The 16,746-nt window shown below is 53.0% G+C and overlaps 1 protein-coding gene across 1 annotated transcript in view; it reads left to right on the forward strand.

The window, feature by feature from the left end:
- Window positions 1-16,746, forward strand: part of LOC139233941 (tensin-4-like) — a 54,588-nt gene that overhangs the window by 19,908 nt on the left and 17,934 nt on the right. The window contains exons 5-14 of the mRNA XM_070864625.1: window positions 3,169-3,541; window positions 4,352-4,848; window positions 6,120-6,206; window positions 6,797-6,925; window positions 7,351-7,440; window positions 8,717-8,794; window positions 9,355-9,435; window positions 10,974-11,142; window positions 13,984-14,052; window positions 15,956-15,982. Of these exons, the coding sequence (XP_070720726.1) occupies window positions 3,169-3,541; window positions 4,352-4,848; window positions 6,120-6,206; window positions 6,797-6,925; window positions 7,351-7,440; window positions 8,717-8,794; window positions 9,355-9,435; window positions 10,974-11,142; window positions 13,984-14,052; window positions 15,956-15,982 (1,600 nt within the window). The remainder of the gene's footprint in view (window positions 1-3,168; window positions 3,542-4,351; window positions 4,849-6,119; window positions 6,207-6,796; window positions 6,926-7,350; window positions 7,441-8,716; window positions 8,795-9,354; window positions 9,436-10,973; window positions 11,143-13,983; window positions 14,053-15,955; window positions 15,983-16,746) is intronic.

Raw genomic sequence — 16,746 nt, forward strand, 5'->3', positions numbered from 1 at the left:
GCTAAGTGAGTGGGCAAAAATTTTGCAGATGGAGCATACTGTGGGAAAATGTGAGGTTATCCACTTTGGCAGAAATAATAGAAAAGCAAATTATAATTTAAATGGAAAAAAATTGCAAAGTGCTTCAGTACAGAGGGGCCTGGGGGTCCTTGTGCACGAAACACAAAATGTTAGTATGCAGGTACAGCAAGTAATCAGGAAGGCAAATGGAATGTTGGCCTTTATTGCAAGGGGGATAGAGTATAAAAGCAGAGAAGTCCTGCTACAACTGTACAGGGTATTGGTGAGGCCACACCTGGAGTACTGCGTACAGTTTTGGTCTCCGTATTTAAGGAGGGATATACTTGCATTGGAGGCTGTTCAGAGAAGGTTCACTGGGTTGATTCTGGAGATGAGGGGGTTGACTTATGAAGATAGGTTGAGTAGGTTGGGCCTATACTCATTGGAGTTCCGAAGAATGAGAGGTAATCTTATCGAAACATATAAGATAATGAGGGGACTCAACAAGGTGGATGCAGAGAGGATATTTCCACTCAAAGGGGAAACTAAAACTAGGGGACATAGTCTCAGAGTAAGGGGCCCATTTAATACTGAGATGAGGAGGAATTTCTTCTCTCAGCGGTTGTAAATCTGTGGAATTCTCTTCCCCAGAGAGCTGTGGAGGCTGGGTCATTGAATATATTTAAAGTGGAGATAAACAGATTTTTGAGCGATAAGGGAGTAAAGGGTTATGGGGAGTGGGCAGGGAAGTGGAGCTGAGTCCATGATCGGATCAGCCATGATCTTATTAAATGGCGGAGCAGGCTCGAGGGGCCAAATGGCCGACTCCTGCTCCTATTTCTTATGTTCTTGAGTTGAATAAGTTGCCAGGGCTGGACAGTGAAGCGTTACTGTGGCCAATAACCAAGTAGATGTGGAGATTGAGGGATCTGGGGGATCAGAAACCTGTTGGTTATTATGGGATATCTTCACAGACGGGGGAGGGGAGGGGTAATTTTAACTTTGGTGATAAGTAAAATGCTCTTTATCAAGTCGACTTCCCATTAAACACCTCTCCCGATTTGCACTTCCATTAACCGGAAGATGTTTAACGGGAGTTCGAGACGATTTTGTCCAATGTCCAAGTAACGCCCACCATGCGGCGCTTCCCCATGGACATTTGGCGCGCTGATCGCCAATCTCCCCGTATGCCGTGCTGCGGTTCCTCATGGACATTTGGCGCGGTGATCCCCAATCTGCCCATACCCCGTGCTGCGGTTCCCCATGGACATTTGGCACGCTAATGGCCAATCTCCCCGTACCCCGTGCTGCGGTTCCCCATGGACATTTGGCACGCTAATGGCCAATCTCCCCGTACCCCGTGCTGCGTTTCCACATGGACACTTGGCGCGGTGATCCCCAATCTCCCCGTACCCCGTGCTGCGGTTCCACATGGACACTTGGCGCGGTGATCCCCAATCTCCCCATACCCGGTGCTGCGGTTCCCCATGGACACTTGGCACACTGGTCGCCAATCTCCCCGTATCCCATGCTGCGGTTCCTCATGGACATTTGGCGCGGTGATCCCCAATCTCCCCGTACCCCGTGCTGCGGTTCCCCATGGACATTTGGCATGCTAATGGCCAATTTCCCGTACCCCGTGCTGCGTTTCCCCATGGACATTTGGCGCGGTGGCTGCCAATCTCCCCGTACCCCATGCTGCGTTTCCCCATGGACACTTGGCGCGCTGATCGCCAATCTCCCCGTACCCCGTGCTGCGTTTCCCCATGGACACTTGGCGCGCTGATCGCCAATCTCCCCGTACCCCGTGCTGCATTTCCCCATGGACACTTGGCGCGGTGATCGCTAATCTCCCCGTACCCCGTGCTGCGTTTCCCCATGGACACTTGGCGCGGTGATCACCAATCTCCCCATACCCCGTGCTGCGTTTCCCCATGGACACTTGGCGCGCTGATCGCCAATCTCCCCGTACCCCATACTGCGGTTCCCCATGGACACTTGGCGCGGTGATCGCCAATCTCCCCGTACCCCATGCTGCGGTTCAACATGGACACTTGGCGCGGTGATCGCCAATCTCCCCGTACCCCATGCTGCGGTTCCCCATGGACACTTGGCGCGCTGATCGCCAATCTCCCCGTACCCGATGCTGCGGTTTTCCATGGACACTTGGCGCGGTGATTGCCAATCTCCCCATACCCCGTGCTGCGTTTCCCCATGGACACTTGGCGCGGTGATCGCCAATCTCCCAGTACCCGGTGCTGCGTTTCCCCATGGACACTTGGCGCGCTGATCGCCAATCTCCCCGTACCCCATGCTGCGGTTCCCCATGGACACTTGGCGCGGTGATCGCCAATCTCCCCGTACCCCGTGCTGCGGTTCCCCATGGACACTTGGCGCGGTGATCGCCAATCTCCCCGTACACTGTGGGCTGGAAACCCGCCGTGGCCCGTGCCGCAGTCGCCGCTCAATATTCGATATCCCGGCCGTGGAGGTTTATGGGCAGCCGATTTGCACTCACCCGATCCGTGCCACCATCAAGACGTGTGTATTATCACAGAGTTGGCCGGGTTAATGGGGCAAAGCCGGCGGTAAAACACCGTGCCAAGAGGCGTTGACCATCGGTGGGGCAACAGCATCGATGGAAGGAGCGGTGTGATAACTGTCCGTGCAGATTCCTCTCAACCACATTGAGAACATCAGAACTAGGAGTAGGCCATTCGGCCCCTCGAGCCTGCTCCACTCAATAAGATCATGGCTGATCATCGACCTCAACTCCACTTTCCCGCCCGATCTCCATATCCCTTGAGTCCTCTAGACTCCAAAAATCTATCGATCTCAGCCTTGAATATATTCAGAGACTCAGCATCCACAGCCCTCTGGGGCAGAGAATTCCAAAGATTCACCCCCCTGGGAGTGAAGGAATTTCTACTGAAGCCTTGTTCAGAAGGAGTTTCCATTTACAGTGCAGAGAATCAGCACACAGACTGGGCTGTCTCCACAATGCAGGGCCGGGAGGGTACAGTGTGTGCCGGGGGTGGGGACTTCACTGGGCAGAGTGGGATTTTCCTGTTGCTAAAAACCCTTTTGCTTTCTGAGGAAAATATAAAAAGACTCGGAGTAAAATCGAGTAAAAGGAATAGTTTAATATCCACTTCCTTTTCTCCACAGATTCCGTCGCCGGTCAGCCCGCACATTATTGGAAAGGAGCAGCGCGGCAGCCTTCCGGCCAGACCCAGGAGAACCTGTGCTCAGCCTCAGTCTCCACCCGCTCCAGCTCTCCCCAGCCCGGCTCGCAGCCGATCCCAGTGCCTGCTCCGTGCAGCTACAGCGCTTCCAGCACCGGCGTCCTGCCGCCTGCCGCTCAGCAACATGGCACCTCGCCCGCACACCCCGGCATCCCGAGAGAGTTGGCCACTTGCTACCTGTCCACATCTGCAGGCTCCGGTAACCTGCTGAGTGCTGGCGCTTCGGGTCACACCAGGCTCACAGACAGCTCGACCTCCCTGCTCTCCACCTCTCCTGTGTGGGACACACTGGGCAGGTACAGTACCTCACCTTGCTCTGGGACCAAGGCACTTCCCCAGGGGGTTGCATGCTGAGACAATTTGGGTTGTGTTGCATTAAATAAGCAGCAAATGAAACGGAATTGTGCTTTGTATTTTCTTTATCAGTCCTTATTCTGTTGTTGTTAAGTCCCAGCTGTGGCTCAGTGGGCAGCACACTCGTCTCTAAGTCAGAAGGTTTTGGGTTCAAATCCCACTTCAGGGATTTGAGCATAAAAATCTAGGCTGACACTCCCAGGCAGTACTGAGGGAGTACTGCACTGTCAGAGGGGCAGTACTGAGGGAGCGCCGCACTGTCGGAGGGGGCAGTACTGAGGGAGCGCCGCACTGCCGGAGGGGCAGTACTGAGGGAGTGCCGCACTGTCGGAGGGGCAGTACTGAGGGAGCGCCGCACTGTTGGAGCGGCAGTACTGAGGGAGCGCCGTACTGTCGGAGGGGCACTACTGAGGGAGCGCTGCACTGTCGGAGGGGCCGCCTTTCTCATGAGATGTTAAACTAATGTTAAGCCTCTCGGGCAGATGTATAAGGTCCTACAGCACTATTGGAAGAAGGGCAGGGGAGTTCTCTTTGGTGTCCTGGCCAATATTTATCGTTCAACCAATGCCTAAAGAAAACCCCCATGATCATATTGCTGTTTGTGGGAGCTTGCTGTGTAAATTGGCTGTCGCGTTTCCCACAATACAGCAGTGAGCACACTGCAGCAAGTACTTCATTGGCTGCAAAGCGCTTTGGGACATGCTGAGGATGTTACAGGGGCTATATAAATACATGTTCTTTGCTTCCTTCAGTTGCCAATCATTGAGCGATGACGGAGAGGCGGGAAGGATTTATCGGTCTGTCGGGAGCACGTATGGATCATCCGGATCGTTTGTGAACCTGCAGAGCCCTTTCTTGGTTTCTCCCTGCACCTACAAGAACTCGTACAGTGACCAACAACTTCATCAGGCTTGTGGCCAGCCTGAGGGCTATCAGACATTGCCCCACTCCCGAAGGGCAGCGCACTCCACCTCTCGCCAGGCAGGGCCTGGCACCACTGGGAGGAGGGCAGTGGTGGTTCCCCCGGGCAAAACAACAGCCCAGATTCAGGAGCACTCCAGCAGCTGCCCGCCCTCTGCTGCCAGCTCCTATTCTGACATCCCACTCCTCCTGGTGAATGGCACAATTCAGTACCTGGACCAAGACTCGCACAGGCCCAAGAACAAGAGACTCCAGTCCAGCTCTTCGAGTACTCTCAGCCTTCCCGTCAGCGGCTTATCAATGGCCTCAAGCACGACTTCGCTCGAAGGTAAACCATTCCAAGTCCCATTCATTTCTCATCCCCTGTCCGTGCTAGCCTCCACCAGCCCAGCGTCCTTCAATGATCAATGTTAAAATTCCAGTCCTTGTTTGTATCTCCTCCAGCCCTGTGTCCCAGTCTGACCCTCTGCTCTTCTGCCTCTGGACTCTCCCAAACTCTTCACCTTGCTCCATCTCTCCCTATCCTCAAAAATCTCTTCAAACCCTATTCCTTTCACCACACCTTCAATCAGCTCTCTAGGCCTGTATCGCTCACTGCAGAGCATCTCATTTAGGAAGCATTACGGGATGCCTTGCTGTATTAAAGTCTTTGTGAGCACTGGTTCTTGGTGCTGTTGGCACTGTTGCTAATGCTGTTTGTGCTGTTGGCGTTGCTGCTAATGGTGCTGTTGGCGTTGATTGCACTGATGATGATGATGAAGTTGAAGATGTTGAAGAATTTGACACCGAGTCACATAAGGAGATATTGTGGCAAATGACACAAATGTTGGTCAAAGAGGCAGTTTTTGAGGAGCATCTTAAAGGAGAGGTTTAGGCAGGGCTTGAGGGCCCAGGCAGCTGAAGGCACGGCAACCGATGGTAGAGCGATTAAAATCAGAATGCTTACGAGGCCAGAATTGGAGGAGAGCAGAGATCTCGGGGGGTTGTAGGGCTGGAGGAAATTACAGAGATAGGGAGAGGCAAGGCCGTGGAAGGATTTAAAAACAAGGATGAAAATTTTAAAATCGAGGCATTGCTTAACCGGGAGTCAATGTAGGTCAGCAAGCATAGGGAGTGATGGGTGAGCAGGACTCGGTGCGAGTTAGGACACAGGGCAGCGAGCACAGGGGGTGATGGGTGATTGGGACTGGGTGCGAGCTAGGACACGGGTCAGCGAGTACAGGGGGTGATGGGTGAGCGGGACTCATGGCGCGTTAGGACACGGGGCAGTGAGCACAGGAGGTGATGGGTGAGCAGGACTTGGAGCGATGTTAGGACACGGGCAATGAGCACAGGGGGTGATGGGTGAGCAGGACTCGGTACGAGTTAGGACACGGGCAGCGAGCACAGGGGGTAATAGGTGAGCGGGACTGGATGCGAGTTAGGACACGGGGCAGCGAACTTTGGATGAGCTCAGGTTTACGGAGGATGGAAGGTGGGAGGCCAGCCAGGAGAATGTTGGAATAGTCGAGTCGAGAGGTATATACACATACTTGTGTAATTCCCGAATTTTTTGTGACCCAATCCTCTCTAACTTGATTTCTTTGTCCTCTTTTACAGATCTTCCATGTGATGCACAACCTACCGTTAAATTTGTACAAGACACAACCAAATATTGGTACAAACCAAATATCAGTAGAGATCAAGGTAAGGCCAATACTCTGAGCCATTAGTCCTGTCCCTATCTCACACACAGTTAATTGCTCCGATATCATTCTGCACTGCATCAGGTATGGCTGTTTAAATTCTCTCAACAGTTTAACAAAATCCACGATGCCCCTTATGGGCCAGAGCAATTCTGTGTGTTAACCAATGAGACTTCCAGCTCCTGCTGTGGCTCAATGAGCATGTGCACTGCCCAAATGTGGGACTGGAATCTCATGGCACTCCGTGGTTCGTGAGATAAGCTCAGGGTCGATGGCAGGAGGGGTGCTGCAATATGGGTCTGGAACTGTTAGAGAAATGCACAGGCTCGGGCCATGTGTCAGAACAGGATTTGGCACAGCTGTGATGCTCCCTTTGGTCGCATACCCTCGGTGCCCCAACATTTGCCAACCCCAATAGTTATAAACAAAGAATGTAGGAAATCTCCGCAATACAACAGTGACTACACTTCAAAAGGACTTCATTGGCTGGGAAGCACTTTGGGACGTCCTGAGGTTGGGAAAGGTGCTATAGAAATGCACGTCTTTCTTCGTTTATTGTATAGCACTCAGTTGTACTTCAATCTCTTGCAGCCATCGAGATGTTGAAAGACAAGGAGCCGGGTTCATTCATCATACGAGAAAGCACTACATACATTGGTTCATTTGGACTGGCCATGAAAGCCCCTTCATCTAGCCTCGCAAATCCCGAGACACGGACAGGTATGTGTTGATGATATAACAGGGAGGATGCTGTGGTGGGACACTCTGATCCAGGGAGAAGCAATCTCCTGGCCCCATACTGGCAGGAGCCAGGGTCAGGTTAGCTGCTCATGTTCTTGGGGAGTTTACAGTGCTGTGGGAGCAGTTCACACAATGGAGGGGTGATCGGCTGGGGAGGACGGACAGAGGGACAGAGAGATGGACAGAGAGACAGACAGAGGGACAGAGAGACGGACAGAGGGACAGAGAGACGGACAGAGGGAGAAATGGGCAGAGGGATAGAGAGAGAGACAGATAGTTACATAGACAGGCAGATTCAGGAAGAGAGCTGGATAATTAGATATTTAGATAGATATATGATACAGACAGAGTGAATAAGACTCTTCACCTCCCTGTTTCACATTCTCTTGTTCCTTTTTAAACAGATTCTCCCACTGAGCTGGTCCGACATTTCCTCATCGAATTCTCCCCAAAAGGAGTGTGTCTGAAAGGATGTCCCCAGGAGCCGTATTTCGGTAAGAGGGTTGCGGGTTCCAGTGTGAGGATGTTGGTCAGGGCCGATACATGAGCATACATTTCCTCCTTCTGTGTGCGGCCTGAGTTATAGAGTGCGTTTCCCATTCAAAAATAATGTAGAAATGATTATCATCCCGTTCCTGATTGAACAGGCTGCTGTGCCTGGAGGGGCATTGGCTGAACACACACTCTTGTGCTGGGTGTGCCATTTCCATGGTAACCATCAGATCACATTGCGCTTTTTGTGTTTGAGAACTTTATAAAAAGATTGCGGTTAAACTCTGAAAAGTAATTTAGAATTGGTTTTGTTAATGTACCCGTCCTGGGACTCGCATTACAGCCAGAGATACGAATCTCACCGAGTGTTGGACGGTGATTGAAGGAGGCTTTCTGCGATCACACGCCAGCCCCAATCTCCCGGGTCACTGCTGGTGAACTGGCCCTGGATTGCCCGGAGTACAGAGGGTTATCATCATCTTAGGCAGTCTCTCGGAATCGAGGAAGACTTGCTTCCACTCTAAAAATGAGTCCTTAGGTGGCTGAACAGTCCAATATGGGAATTAGAGTCCCTGTCACAGGTGGGACAGACAGTCGTTGAGGGAAAGAGTGGGTGGGGCTGGTTTGCCACACGCTCCTTCCGCTGCCTGCGTTTGGTTTCTGCATGCTCTCGGCGATGAGACTCGAGGTGCTCAGCGCCCTCCCGGATGCACTTCCTCCACTTAGGGCGGTCTTTGGCCAGGGACTCCCAGGTATCAGTGGGGATGTTGCACTTTATCATGGAGGCTTTGAGGGTGTCCTTGTAGCGTTTCCACTGTCCACCTTTGGCTCATTTGCCATGAAGGAGTTCTGAGTAGAGCACTTGTTTTGGGAGTCTCGTGTATGGCATGAGAACAATGTGGCCTGCCCAGCGGAGTTGATCGAGTGTGGCCAGTGCTTCGATGCTGGGGATGTTGGCCTGGTCGAGGACGCTAATGTTGGTGTGTCTGTCCTCCCAGGGGATTTGTAGAGGGTTACGGACAACTAATCGGGCTGTTTAATATGGTCAAAGGATCAAAGGGTAGATACAGTGAAACTGTTTACGGTGGGGAGTGGGGGGAGTCCGTAACCAGGGCAGAATCCGGCGTCAGTCATTATTTAACTCATTATGAACGGTCGATCAGCAATTTAGGTGGCAGCAGCTGGGGACAGAGTGTCCCACATCACACTCTCGGGAATGGCACACGGTGGGACGATGATGGTGCACTAACCCCTCCCTGTCCTGTCTCTGTCTCACAGGGAGTCTGTCTGCACTCGTGTACCAGCACTGCATCTCCGCCAGGAGCTTACCCTGCAAACTGCACCTGCCCAAACCCGGTGAGTCGCCACAGTAAACCAGAAAACCCGGCAAACCCGGCACCGAGGAGTCACTGGGGTCAGGGGAGGGGTCGGGGGGTGTTGGGGCGGGTGAGGGGTTGGGGCCGGGGCAGGAGAGTGGTCGGGTCGGGGTCAGAGTAGGAGAGGGGTCAGATCGGGATCAGGGTCGGGGCAGGAGAGGGGTCGGCGTCAGGGGCAGGAGCGGGGTCTGGGTCTGGGGTTGGGTCAGGGGGCGGGGTCAGAATAAGTGAGGGGTCGGGGTCAGGGGCAGGAGAGGGGTCGGGGTCAGGGCTGGGTCAAGGTCAGGTCTGGGGTCGAGGTGGGTTCAGGGTCAGGGGTCAGGGCCTACCTGCTAAGTGCTGCTTCACAGCTGATGATAAGATACCTATTGGCCTGGATATCGTGGGGGGGGAGGGGGCGGGGCGGGGGGAGTCGGGGCGGGGGGAGTCGGGGCGGGGGAGCTACAGGATAAATATGTGACCAGAGAGAAGCCTGTGCCCTTGGTTAGTGAGGATCCTCTCCTCCAGCTTCCCTTGACACGTTGCTGGTGAATCTTGCAGGGTGTTTGAACGATAAGAAGGACGAAGGCAGTCGGGACTCGACAGACAGCGTGGGGTCACCTGTGAGGAAGCGGGACGCAGGTTAGTGCACTGGTGCCGAGAGTCCCTGCGCCGAGAGTCCGTGCGCCGAGAGTCCATGCGCCGAGAGTCCATGCGCCGAGAGTCCATGCGCCGAGAGTCCATGCGCCGAGAGTCCATGCGCCGAGAGTCCATGCGCCGAGAGTCCATGCGCCGAGAGTCCATGCGCCGAGAGTTCATGCGCCGAGAGTCCATGCGCCGAGAGTCCGTGCGCCGAGAGTCCGTGCGCCGAGAGTCCATGCGCCGAGAGTTCATGCGCCGAGAGTCCATGCGCCAAGAGTTCATGCGCCGAGAGTCCGTGCGCCGAGAGTCCATGCGCATAACACCCCATCATCCAAAGTCAGTGTGCTTCTGAGATACGAGCTTTCTCAAACTTTACATCGAAGCGTTTGTGACTGAAATCCCTGGGAATGAGCAATTAGTGAGAGCATTGTGAGATTTCCCGACACCCCTCTCTCTATTTAAGGAAAGTTGGCAATTGTTCATTCTGATGGTACGATGCAGCTACAGGTACCGGTGCATTTCCACCATCACCTTCTGCATTAGACATCACAAGGACATGAGTAAGCTTCAGCTATCACGCAGTCCCCTACAATTCCATTGGCCCAGAGGAATCAATTTGAAATCAATAATCGTTATGATTGGATTGTGTCCAGCCGACATAGGCTGTGTAATTGTAGTGAACTGTTGTAAAACATATAAATATCGATGAATTTCTTTGTTCAGTGGAGAGAGAAGTGCCTGGAGTAACCCAGAGGCTTCCTCCCCGCCGGCGTAATAAAGACTGTTTTGAAATTGGAACCGACCCAATGTGGCGAGTGATTCTTCCAGGAAAACATTCATGCTAACAGTTCAAATCCCACCACGGCAGCTGGGGAATTTAAATTCAGTTAATTTAAAAATAAATCTGGAATTAAAAAAAGCTACCGGATTGTTGTAAAAACCCATCTGGTTCACTAATGTCCTTTAGGGAAGGAAATCTGCCGCCCTTACCCGGTCTGGCCTCTATGTGACTCCAGACCCACAGCAATGTGGTTGACTCTAAACTGCCCTGAAATGGCCCAGCGAGACACTGCGCTGTACCAAACCACTACAACAAAGTCAGCACTGTGAGAGCCCCTTCACCACACGGACTGCAGCAGTTCAAGAAGGTGGCTCACCACCACCTTCTCAAGGGGCAACTAGGGATGAGCAAATATTGAGGCCCCGTCTGCCCTCTCAGGCGGACATAAAAGATCCCGGGGCCACTATTTCGAAGAAGAGCAGGGGCGTTCGCCCCAGTGTCCTGGGGCCAGTATTTGTCCCTCAATCAACATCACTAAAACAGATTATCTGCTCATTGTCACATTGCTGTGTGTGGGAGCTTGCTGTGCGCAAATTGGCTGCTGTGTTTCCCACATTACAACAGTGACTACACTCCATTGGCTGTGAATTGCATTGGGACATCCTAGGATGGTAAAAGGTGCTGTGTAAATATAAGTTCTTTATATGAGGAGCCCTTTGAAAGGAGGGTGTTAATGGGACCTCTCTTCCTCTCTCAGCATGTTACGTCCTGTATTTGAGCTCTGTGACCATGGAGTCTCTGACAGGCCCACAGGCTGTCCTGAAAGCAGCCTCCTTCACTCTGGAGCAGGAGCCCCTGCCTGAAGCCGCCATTGTCCAGTTCAAAGTGTCCGAGCAAGGCATCACACTGACCGACAGCAAGAGACGGTAAGGAGGGTTCACCGCGTCCCGTGGGATAAAGGGCTACTTGTGTCAGGGACTCCTGCCGGCACGAGGCTTCGAGCAGAACTTTAAGCCCTCAGGAGTGAGATGTGCTTGGCGGGGGGCGGGTGAGCGGGGGACGAGGGATGGGGGGGGGGGGCGGGTAGCTGGAGTGGGAAGATCAGTTGGGCGCGTGGTGTGAAGCTTGGGCGCTCTTAACTCCCGGGAATCGTCTTAGTTTTTTGAGTCAGACTCCCGATTGGAGGTGAGGGGCGGGAGGGTGAAATCGGCCCCGGGGGGAAGGAGGCGATCGTGGACAGGGGAAGGAGAGGCCTAAGGGTTTCCTATGGGGTGTCCGTGGAGGAGGTGCACTCCTGCTCCCCTAGGCCCCGTTAGTGGAACTACGGAAGGATTTCAGAAAGTGATCGCACTGGAGAGGATGCAGAGGAGTGTTACCAGGATGTTGCCTGAACTGTAGAATCTTAGCTATGAGGAAAGATTGGATAGGCTGGGGTTTTTTTCTTTGGAACAGAGGGGGCTGAGGGGAGATTTAATTTGGGTGTATAAAATTACGAGGAGCTTGGATAGAGTGGATAGGAAGGACCTATTTCCCTTAGTAGAGGGGTCAATAACCACATTTAAAGTAATTGGGAGAAGGATTAGAAAGGATTTGAGGAGAACTGTCTTCACCCAGAGGGTGGTGGGGGTCTGGAACTCACGGCCTGAACTCACCACATTTAAAAAGTACTTGGATGTGCACTTGAAGTGCCGTAACCTGCAGGGCTTCGGACCAAGAGCTGGAAAGTGCGATTAGGCTGGGTAGCTCTTGGTCGGCCGGCGCGGACACGATGGGCCGAAATGGCCTCCTTCCATGCCGTACATTACTATGATAAAAATGTTTTTCTATGATTTGATGCAGCACTGACCTAATTAGGAGTAGAGAATCAGCCAAGCTCTCTGCTCCTAATCACCATCATAAAAACAGGAGGAGGCCATTCAGCCCCTCGAGCCTGTTACATAGGAACAGGAGGAGGCCATTCAGCCCCTCGAGCCTGTTGCACAGGAACAGGAGGAGGCCATTCAGCCCCTCGAGCCTGTTACACAGGAACAGGAGGAGGCCATTCAGCCCCTCGAGCCTGTTACACAGGAACAGGAAGAGGCCATTCAGCCCCTCGAACCTGTTACACAGGAACAGGAGGAGGCCATTCAGCCCCTCGAGCCTGTTACACAGGAACAGGAGGAGGCCATTCAGCCCCTCCAGCCTGTTACACAGGAACAGGAGGAGGCCATTCAGCCCCTCCAGCCTGTTACACAGGAACAGGAGGAGGCCATTCAGCCCCTTGAACCTGTTACACAGGAACAGGAGGAGGCCATTCAGCCCCTCGAGCCTGTTACACAGGAACAGGAGGAGGCCATTCAGCCCCTCGAGCCTGTTACATAGAAACAGGAGGAGGCCATTCAGCCCCTCGAGCCTGTTACACAGGAATGGCCATTCAATGAGATCCTGGCTGACCTGCGACCTAACTCTATGTACCCGCCTTTGTCCCATATCCCTTCATACCTTTGGTTAACAAAAATCTAACAATTGATCGAGCATCAATTGCTGTTTGCGGAAGAGAGTTCCAAACTCCTACCACCCTGTCTGTGCAGAAGTGTTTCCTAATTTCAGTCCTGAAATGTCTGACTCTAATTTTTAGACTCTGCCCTCTGGTCCTGGAATCCCCAACCAGCGGAGACTGTTCCCCTTAATATCCTGAAAGCATAGATCAGATCCCCCCTTAACCTGTTGAATTCTAGGGAATACAACCCCTGGAGTCCAGGTATCGTTCTGTGAGCTTAGCTGGAATATCTGTATGGGCACTGGGGGGGAGGGGGGGAGGGGGGAGGTGGTCTGCAGTCGCACCCAAACCCCAGCCAGCAGAGGGGCAATTGCTGTTGGTCCCATTGAAGGCTCCTGGCCCCCGAACTCCACACGGCTGTCAGAGACTTCCGGACACTGACCAGCCCATTGGGTCCCGGGCCTAGTGACAGGCTGTGGGCCATTAGGTCCCGGGCCCAGTGACTCAGGCTGTGACCTCTTGAATCTGAGAGCGCCAAGCAAAGTCCCACCTGAAGGGGGTGCAACGAGTTTTGGGGACTTAAACCCCAGTTTGGAGTCAGGAGGAAAATTAATAATTTACCCAAAGAGTCCCAGGGTCTTGGGAGGTGGGCAATGGGAAAGGGAATCGGGGCAAGCTGTGAGACAGGCGGCTAATTCACTACCACCTGCAATGTGTTTGCTTCGTGGGTTCGTGCTTAAGAATTCATAGCGACATATTGCTATTAAGAATTAGTTGGTTTATTAACAACGGTTTAACAATCACACTACACATTACCAGATCATCCACCAGGCTCACAACCACCTGCCCCATCATAGATGACCCAAAACCCAACTGGCTAGGGTTTTATTGAGTCTTGTGAACATCACGTGACTGGCTAAGCCACTTACAATGCAACAGCTCAGCATACTCACCGGTGCATATATTACAGCGTCCGTTTAGCATTCCCCCGCCCCCCCCCCAGGAGTTGTGCAAGGGGATCAGTAACTGGACAGAGTTGCCACAGAGGGTGGGTGAGTCCTGGGGGATGGGGGATGGGAAGGGGGGGGGGTCCAATGGGCTGAAGGTCCTCGCTCACCCGAATCCTGTCTTTCGATCTTGAGCCGAGATTTCTCCAGCTCTGGTCCCAAGGGGTAACTCGGCAAAGCGCTGATTGCATTGATCGTTTCTGCCATTAGCTGTCGGGACGCACGGCTGGTGCTGAGGGGGGCGTGGAGTTGTATTAAATCCTCCCGTTTTTCCTTTAAAGGCTTTTCTTCCGACGACACTACCCTGCCGGCTCCGTCAATCACTGTGGCCTGGACCCGCTGCAAAGGAAGTAAGTGTGTAATGTGCGACAGTGTGTGTGGGTATGGGGTGCACCTCTCCGCAGCTTAATGTTCAACGCTCGCCGGAGGGCCAGCATGGCCTGCTCCGCGATCCCACGCACCAATCACTGGCCTTGGGGGGATGGAAGAGCCATATATGGGCTCTGAGACTGAGCGGAAACTGCGGCTCAAAGCTACTGATGTATTGAGGTGGTTGAAGGTGTTACTGAGCCGAGTGAGTGATTGAGTGAGTGAGAGAGAGGGGCGAGTCTGTACACGGAGCTGCGATGATTGCTCAAGGCCCCACCCTAGGTTAATGACTGTGCCTCCGCTCAGGAGCAGATTCACAGTCTGCACAAACCGATCCCCACGGAAATCAGCACTGTTCAAATGAAAAATATTTCAAGACTAAACAAAATTCTTAATGGGAACTCCCTTGTGAAGCATGAGGTATCCAGCTAGTCTGTCCTGCCGACAGTGAGTAATCAGCTTATGCTCAGTCGGACACTAAGGATATCCCCCACATCCTGGGCACGGGCCAGATACTTCACCAGTGAAAGAAAGAACTTACATTTATATAGCGCCTTTCACAACCACCAGACGTCCCAAAGCACTTCGCAGCCAATGAAGTACTTTTGGGAGTGTAGTCACTGTTGTAATGTGGGAAACGCGGCAACCAATTTGTGCATAGCAAGCTCCCACACACAGCAATGTGATAATGACCAGATCAGCTGTTTTTTTAGTTGCTGAATGAGGGATAAATATTGGCCAGGACACCGGGGATAACTCCCCTGCTCTTCTTCAAAATATTGCCCTGGAATCTTTAACTTCCATCAGAGCGGGCAGACAGGGTCTTGGTTTAATGCTTCATTCGAAAGACGGCCCCTCCGACAGTGCGGCACTCCCTCGGTACTGCCCCTCCGACAGTGCGGCACTCCCTCGGTACTGCTCCTCCGACAGTGCGGCACTCCCTCGGTACTGCCCCTCCGACAGTGCAGCACTCCCTCAGTACTGCCCCTCCGACAGTGCGGTGCTCCCTCAGTACTGCCCCTCCGACAGTGCGGCAGTCCCTCAGTACTACCCCTCCGACAGTGCGGCACTCCCTCACTACTGCCCCTCCGACAGTGCGGCACTCCCTCACTACTGCCCCTCCGACAGTGCGGCGCTCCGTCAGTACAGAGGACATATCGACATGAGCACCAACCCCATAGATTTGTGGTTTTGCTAGAATTGATTTAAAAATAGCGGATGTGTACAACCAGGAGGTAAAGGTACACAGTCATCGAATGCCTGAAGATTGTTTCTGGCGTTTCATCAGTGAAGTGGACATGGGAATTTGTAGATTTAAAAAGCCCATGTCTATGCAGTTCACCTTCTCCCACCCCGAGCCCCATTGCTGAGTGAGCAGGTGAGTGATTCCAGCCCTGCTCTGGGCCAGAGACCATATTCTCGGTGCACCGCCCACCGTCCATCCTCAGGCTGAGCCTCGGGCTGAGCTGGGACACTACGTCAAGCTGGTGTAACCGAGCAACTCGCTTGGTCGACATTGTGTGGCGTGCTCTCACAGTGGAGGCGAGACCGAGTGTGAGTGAGGAGTTAAATCACCTGAGGTCCAGTGTCGGAGCGAGGGAATGTGGAACACACACACCGTATCGTTCACCAACCCCGCCGACGGGGAGTTCTGGTCCTAGCCTAAAGTAGATGAACTGAACAGTCAACTCATTGCTGTCTGTTGGATCTTGCTGTGCTCAAACAGGATGTTGCATTTGGCTCCATAACACCTGGTTGAATTTGAGAAGTAATTCATTGCAAAGTTGTTCAAACGTGTTCAGACAGTAACAGAATTAAAGAAACAACAGAGAAATGTGGCATTCCGCTACATATATAAATCTTTCTCTCCTTTTCCCTTTGCAGATGGCGGAAGGACAACGAGCCCTCGAGGTGAGCCTGCTCCCTGCATCGATCACACACCGTGCTCACACTCACACACACCGTGCTCACACTCACACACACACACACACCGTGCTCACTCACACACAGTGCTCACTCACACACAGTGCTCACTCACACACACACCGTGCTCACGCTCACACACACACTGTGCTCACTCACACACAGTGCTTACACACACAGACACACACACACACACACCGTGCTCACACTCAGATCATGCTCACACTCATTCACACTGTGCTCACACATACACACACACACACACACACTGCTCACACACACACACTGTGCGCACACTCACACACCGTGCCCACACTCACATCATGCTCACACTCACACACACGTCGTGCTCACACTCACTCACTGTGCTCACACACACACACATAGTGCGCACACTCACATCATGCTCACACTCACACACACACCATGCTCACACTCACTCACTGTGCTCACACACACACACATAGTGCTCACACTCACACACACACCGTGCACACTCACTCACACTGTGCTCACACACACACTGTGCACACACACACTGTGCTCACACACACACACACACACACACACCATGCTCACACACACACACACACCGTGCTCTCGCTCACACTCACACACTCACACACACACACATCGTGCTCACACTCACACACACACACCGTGCTCACACACACACCCCGTGCTCACACACACACACACACCGTGCTCACACTCACACACACCCTGTGCTCACACTCACACGCAGTGCTCAC

This window comes from Pristiophorus japonicus, chromosome 21 (genome assembly GCF_044704955.1).
Source record: "Pristiophorus japonicus isolate sPriJap1 chromosome 21, sPriJap1.hap1, whole genome shotgun sequence".
NCBI lineage: Eukaryota > Metazoa > Chordata > Chondrichthyes > Pristiophoridae > Pristiophorus > Pristiophorus japonicus.